Below are 6,740 nucleotides of genomic sequence, written 5' to 3' on the forward strand. Positions count from 1 at the left end.
GAGAGAATATTAATTTTAGTTGAGATTTTGAATTTTAAAATCCTCTATGTTGGCATATGCTAGAAAATGGGTAAGCTTCCTCTTTATTATCTTGTGTGTTTTTGATTACTTTTAAGTAAAGGGAACCAACATAGGAATCTAATGCTTGTACCTCTTTTGCTTTTGGTCTTTCTTTTCTCTGGTGGTTCAGGTATGTTGAACTGTATTAAAATACAACACTGTTCTTGGCACTGTGTCTAATGGATCAATTATGAATCTGTTGCGTAAAAAGATAACATCTTTCCGGTTTCTTTATCTGGGAAATAGTACAAACTCCGATCTCCGTTCTTGGATAGAGTTCACTAGGTCTTGTTCTTTTATACAATTTGTGGGTAAGCAAATAGAGATATATAGTTGCAGAACATGCCAAAGCTAGAGACTTTGAAGATGACTTCTGACTCAGAGAACCATATCGTCTTCTTCATTGTTTCTTCGTCGTGCAGCTACGAGATAGCAGGATTCCGGTTGGTGGACCGGTCATCTGAAGTTGGCACCTCCCGTGTAGCAGATAAGAGTAATGAATCATTCCAAAATGAGCTCTGACTTTGAAGGTACCTCTAATTTCATATTCTATCTTGTTGTTTTGCACCTGTCTCCTGAGTTCCACCGCGTGGTTTACAGGCAAGCATACCAAACTAGAGATCAGATGGATTGGTTCCAACCTCGTCTCGCGCTTTTTCTGTGAGAATGGCTCGACCACTTGCTGTGCAATCAATCTATTGAAGAAGAAGAGCTCAATCCCAAGCTTCTCAAACCTCACTTCAATCTTCTTATTAGGGTTGGTAAAATTCACCAGCATGGACAAATCGCCATTGAAAAACAGTGGAGAGTCAAAGTAGATCGTGTGTAGGTTGGCGTTGGGGATGTCAAAAACAGGTGTTCTTGGTCTAATCGCAAGAAACACAATCAACGTAGCAATCCCAAGGAAGATAAGTAAAAGGCTGAACACAAAACACAAACCGGCAACACACCATATCCACAGACTAGTCTTGCTATTCCGTGGCTGCCGGAGAATCACCCTATCTGCATCTTTCCTCGCCTCTGTATCAAGACTGTTGAATCTAACCGCTGCTGGCTTTGTTAAGACCACTTGGCTAACTGGTGTTGACAGCGTGCTTTGTGGTGTTCTCCATGGCGTGGTTCTTGGAGTATACCATACAGAAGATGGCGTCTCCCATGGCGGCGTTTCGGACGGTTGCAACCGCGGTGGAGGAGGAAGAGGTGGTAGATTTGGCATGGGTTATGTGATCAATGAAAGGAAATTTGGAAATGTGTAATGTTTATGGGTTAAATAGGAGAAAAATAAAGTTAAGTTTTTGCGGTGTGTAAAAAAAAAAAAAGTGAAAGCGAGAGTTTTTGGGCAAAAGAAGAGAGCTTTGCAATTTGCGTAGTGGCAGTGGGGTTTGGTTTTGAAATGAGTGGGACCATGCGTGTCGTTTTGAAGAACTACTAAAGCAAATCTCGGTGGATTTAAAGTTTGAAAACTACATGCGTTTTCTTTTTTCTTCTTAACAAGTGGCTTTCCCTAATTAAAATCTGAGATTTTAAAGAGTTTTGATTGATTACAGGGGACAAAATACAGATACTTAGTTGATTAAACAAACTCAAAAGTTAGTATTTTAGAAGGAAAAAAGTGGAATTACCAATCAGTTATTCTAGGACTTAATTGACATATTAAAAGTTATAATTATACTGTATGAAAATATATGATTTGAGAAGCAATATTGATTATTGACTAACCTTTATATTATTTTGTTTTCTTTTGATAAAAAAAAATTATAATGATAAAAAAAAATTCATTTGTTTTAAGATTTAGTCTCAGGTTATCTAAAGATAATTAAAAAAAATCATTTGTTTTAAGATAATCAAAATGAGTTTGTTCCTTGGGTAACTGTGCTTCTTTTTTCTTCTCACTTTTTTTTTATTATTATTTGGGTAGTTGTAATGTGTGGTTAGTTGCGGATCCATAATAAAACACTTCACCACTAAGATAAAGCTTTTTTTCCCTTGGAAAAGTCATAATAATTCCATTTTCGTCTTTTGGCAATGATCATGGTTTTCTTCCTATGTTGATCATTTTAATCTCCTGGATCTTTTTAAGAGTAGTATCATCACTAAGAAAAACAATTGGTGAAACAAAAATAAGTTGATTTCTATATGGCATATTTCATTCAAAAACCAATATGAATTTCGCTCATGTTTTAGTCCATAAAACACTATTTTCTGTGATATCGTGATAATAACTAAAATAACGTGCAAAAACCTCCCCACACGCCGATAAAATACAAAGATAACTAGAGTATTTGTAATTTTCATTACAGCTAAATATTAATTTTATTCACTGATATCTTCGATCAATCAAACGTCATGTGTTTTTTTAACTGGTAATAATTTGATTTAACGGTAAAATGACCAAAATATATATATATATTATAGTGGACATTGGATAACTCGTATAAAGGTCTAAAGGTAATGATTTCAAATTTTCAACTTTCAAATATGATATTTAAGATCCTAGTTATAAGAATAAATGAATGTGAAACGGTTTTATTCTTACAAGAAAAGGGTACATGAAAGGGTAAGTAACTAAGTAATTAACTTCGATATATCAAACCGGCACAGAACTCTAAGAGCTGAATAATAATCAAGACAATGAACTTGAAGCAACCCTTTGTGTTGTGACTCTATGAGTGTGTATGTGTGTATATATATGGTTTATAGGAAAGGAAGTCTTCAGATGTAATGGAGATTTCAGAAAAATGGATAGGACCCTATAGTAGCAAACACAAAATCCTTCTTGTTGGAGAAGGAAACTTCTCATTCTCACTATGTCTAGCTTCAGCTTTTGGCTCGATTCGGAAGGTATGTAAAAACCATCATTTAGGAGCGTATATATAATATTTATGTTTATCTATAGCTAGTGGTATTAACCATGTGACTGATGTCTGATGACTTGAATCAACAAAATCTTACATGTAGATGAATTGTGCGTAAAGTATATGGATGCAATGGATAACATAGGCATATTGAAGAGATTCGGGTGCGATATCCAGCATGAGGTTGACGTGAACACAATGAGTTTCGATAATAGTTTGAGCCTGCAACGCTATGACCGCATTGTCTTCAATTTCCCTCACGCAGGATCTCGTTTCTTTGGTCGTGAATTTTTATCTAGAGCCATCGAGTAACTAACTCTTTCATTTTCTTTTACAATGTAGTTTATGATTAGGACCGATGTAATGATAAAATGCTGTGTTTTGGATCAGGGGCCACAAAGAGTTAGTGAGGGGGTTTCTTGAGAACGCTAAGGAAATGTTGAAAGACGACGGGGAGATTCATATCACACACAAGACAACGTATCCATTCAGCGATTGGGGAATAAAGAAGCTGGCTAATGGAGAAGGTTTGAGGCTGGCTAAGAAATCGAAGTTCGAGCTGAGTCAGTATCCGGGTTATATCAAAAGAGAGGGAGTGGTGGACGTAGGAGTGATGATTACTTCCCTGTTGGTGAATGTTCTACTTACATGTTTGTCCAATCCTAAACTTATGCGCGAATCTCGCTTTCTTTATGGTATTTATGTTAACTAATTTAAAATTTTTGGTCCGATCGAGCGAACCTTAACACGTCTCTTAATTATTACATGTTTACTTTTGCTCATCAGTGGTTAGTTCCTTCTTAAAACTCTAGAGTAATATGTATATGAATATACCAAAACTCTTATAAATTATAATAATTAAAATATCTAAACACTCTTTAATTTCAAGATAATCTATTAAAAAACCATACATTTTCATAAAATTAATAATTCTATGACTTAATTTTCCTCAAAACTTTGGTCAGCTAGTAAACTTTTTGTCGTTGTTTATCATTCAAGTGCAACTATGTGACATGTTTTACATGTACCATACATGCAGCCCTGCATGTCTAGGGAATATATATATTTTTCTTAATAACAAAAAAAAAGACGAGGAAACTAAATTGGTTGAGAACTTGAGATCAACAATTTAGTTTATTTGGTTGTTGGTCCGAAGAGTTGGTCGATTTATTTGTCGTTTTCTCGATATTTAAACATGCATTCATGTGAACGTCGATAATAGCGATAGGCATCCATTTTTCGCCAATAAATGAAAGACTAAGAAACTAATTAAATTAGTTGTGACTTAACAGCAATTTAGTTTAATGGTTGGTCCAAAGTTCTATTTATTTTCTTTTTGAAAAAAATTATATCCCAGGGTTGAGATTCAAACTATATAATTCAAAATTATTTTAGGTGATGCATGGAAGTTGTTGGGAACTTTTGATTAATCGTCGATGCAAAAGACATGGACCTACACGTGCCAATAAATATATACCAAGCGGCCAAGAGCCACTATACAGAGAGCCTTTCAAACTCTTTGAACCAGGTCAAAATATTTTCATAGGGTCGACATGGCTTGCCAAAAGACTCTATTCGAGAAGCAAATTCTTGACCTGTACGACCAAATATCTAAACTCAAGAGCCTTAAGCCTTCCGAAAATGTAGACACCTTGTTCAGACAGCTCATGTCCACGTGCTTGCCGACGGAGACAAACATCGACGTCAAGAAGATGTGCCCAAAATTCCAAGCCATCAGAACCAATCTCATCAAGCTACGTAGTGAAGCCGAAGGATTTTCGGAGAAACACTTCTCCACGATCTTAGGATCTGTCGAAGACAACCCACTTCACCATTTAGATCTCTATCCTTACTACACAAACTACCTCAAACTTAGTAAGGTCGAGTTCGATCTCCTCACGCAACACACGAGCCATGTCCCGACGAAGATCGCTTTCATCGGTTCCGGTTCTATGCCCTTAACATCCGTCGTCTTGGCTAAGTTTCACCTCCCAAACACGACGTTTTACAACATCGACATCGATCCTCAAGCCAATTCCCTTGCTTCCTGCCTTGTCTCACGCGATCCCGACCTCCCCAATCGCATGATCTTTCACACAACGGATATACTCGATGCCACGGAGATTCTACGTGGCTACGATGTCGTTTTCTTGGCATCTCTTGTTGGGGTGGACAAAGAAGCCAAAGTCAAAGTCATTGAACACTTGGAGAATCACATGGCTCCTCAATCTCTTCTCATCCTTAGGAGTGCACGAGGCCTTAGATCTTTCCTATACGTAGACGTTGATCCTTGCGATCTAAAAGGTTTCGAGGTCTTGGCGATTTATCACCCGTCTATGTCTGATGGCTTTGTGAACTCCGTGATGGTCGCACGCAAACTCAATGATTGATTGAGTGAGGTATATCGGGAGTCGATCATTAAATTCATAATAAACAAGGCAGATGATGATTTCCATCATGATCAAGATTACGAAATTAGGTCAAGATTGGAGCCGTTACTTGTGGAACAAGGGAGGCTTCCCTCATGACTCATGAGGGTCACACTTCCTCGTTCAAAATTATTATATAGTTCTGTCTTTTGTTATTGTGTATGTGTTGGACCAAATCTGTATTAGTTGCTGTGTTTCTCTGTCTCTCTCTCTCTCTGCTTATTATTATTATGATGTATTGATGTCTCTGTATCATACTCGGTTTGAACGTTTCCATATAGCAGTTAACTAACTAGCCCAATCGGTACAATTACAAGCCACCAGATTTAGTAAGTAGAGACGAATGTTATAAAAATAAGCGCTTTCTTTGGCTTGGTAAAGAAACGCTGCGTTTTTGACAAATCCGGTAAACCAAGAAATTTACAGAACCGAACCGAGATTGACACAAATTCAAATCAACAAACGTGAAATAGTAGAAGAAGCGGGCCAGGTCAAGGTAGGTAGCCTCTCAATGATTAAGAGGGAACCAGCTGTATCCAGAAACCTTCTGAGTCAGTAAGAAGCTTCTGCGGAGCGGTAAAAAAAACACGAGTTTTATGTCCTCCGGGTAATATCAACTGAATCAATCAGTCCCACACACACAGACGCACACAGCTATAAAGGCCCAAAAAAAGAAAACACCATCCACCGACGTCTATTGTAGATTTTGGAGGTCTTAATAAAATATACTTGTGTGTGTGTGTGTGCCAGATTAGCTCCCTACTGATCCGCCGCCGCCGCACTTCCTCGATCTCCGCCCAGCTCCGTTCTTTTCTATCTCTGTTCAGTTGTTTCTCCAGGTAACAAGCAGCTGAGGAAGAAGTAGTAGCCGTCGTGGTGGTGATGATGATGATGACTTCACTTGGTGGTGGTGGTGGAGGCGGAGTTGGTGGTGTTACTGGTGGAGGAAGATTTGTTACGTATCCGCCGCCTCTTTCTGTGCCTCCGTCGGCTCCTCAGTCACCTAACTTCTCTGGTGGTGGTCTCCGATCACAGCCTTCTTTCCTCGTTGAGCAAGAGAAGTAATTTTAAATCAATCTCTTTTTTTTGTTACTTCTTCTTCTTCTTCGTCTTGTAGTTGTCTTGTTTTCTTTTTTTGTTTTATCTCTGTTCTACTGATTTGGATCTTAAAGTTTTAATTTTTATCACAAATCTCGAAACTTTTTGTTTTGTTTTGTTTTGGGTATCGTCTTTTTTTTTTCATTTCTGGTTCTTGTTTCTCGTACCGAGATCTATGCTTTCTATTTCTGATGTCCCCTTGGATTTTCACATATGTGTTGTTGAGTTGCTACCTACCCACCACTGCAAATTAAGCTCTTTTTTTTAGCTCAAACTACTTCCGTTGTGTACTGGATTC

General features: G+C 37.7%; 3 protein-coding genes and 1 pseudogene across 3 annotated transcripts in view; 3 read left to right on the top strand and 1 right to left on the bottom strand.

The window, feature by feature from the left end:
• Positions 134 to 1,514, bottom strand: LOC104717594. The gene has a single exon (XM_010435193.2). It carries the CDS (start codon positions 1,274 to 1,276, stop codon positions 461 to 463), a length of 816 nt encoding a protein of 271 aa, XP_010433495.1. The 5' UTR covers positions 1,277 to 1,514; the 3' UTR covers positions 134 to 460.
• Positions 2,782 to 3,581, top strand: LOC104720104 (annotated as a pseudogene).
• LOC104717596 (nicotianamine synthase 1-like) lies at positions 4,431 to 5,645 on the top strand. The gene has a single exon (XM_010435194.2). It carries the CDS (start codon positions 4,469 to 4,471, stop codon positions 5,303 to 5,305), a length of 837 nt encoding a protein of 278 aa, XP_010433496.1. The 5' UTR covers positions 4,431 to 4,468; the 3' UTR covers positions 5,306 to 5,645.
• LOC104717598 (KH domain-containing protein At4g26480-like) overlaps positions 6,003 to 6,740 on the top strand; it is a 4,862-nt gene continuing 4,124 nt past the window's right edge. Inside the window, exon 1 of the mRNA XM_010435196.2 lies at positions 6,003 to 6,405. Coding sequence (XP_010433498.1) covers positions 6,227 to 6,405 — 179 coding nt within the window. The 5' untranslated portion in view covers positions 6,003 to 6,226. The remainder of the gene's footprint in view (positions 6,406 to 6,740) is intronic.

This window comes from Camelina sativa, chromosome 10, assembly GCF_000633955.1.
Source record: "Camelina sativa cultivar DH55 chromosome 10, Cs, whole genome shotgun sequence".
Classification (NCBI taxonomy): Eukaryota; Viridiplantae; Streptophyta; class Magnoliopsida; order Brassicales; family Brassicaceae; genus Camelina; species Camelina sativa.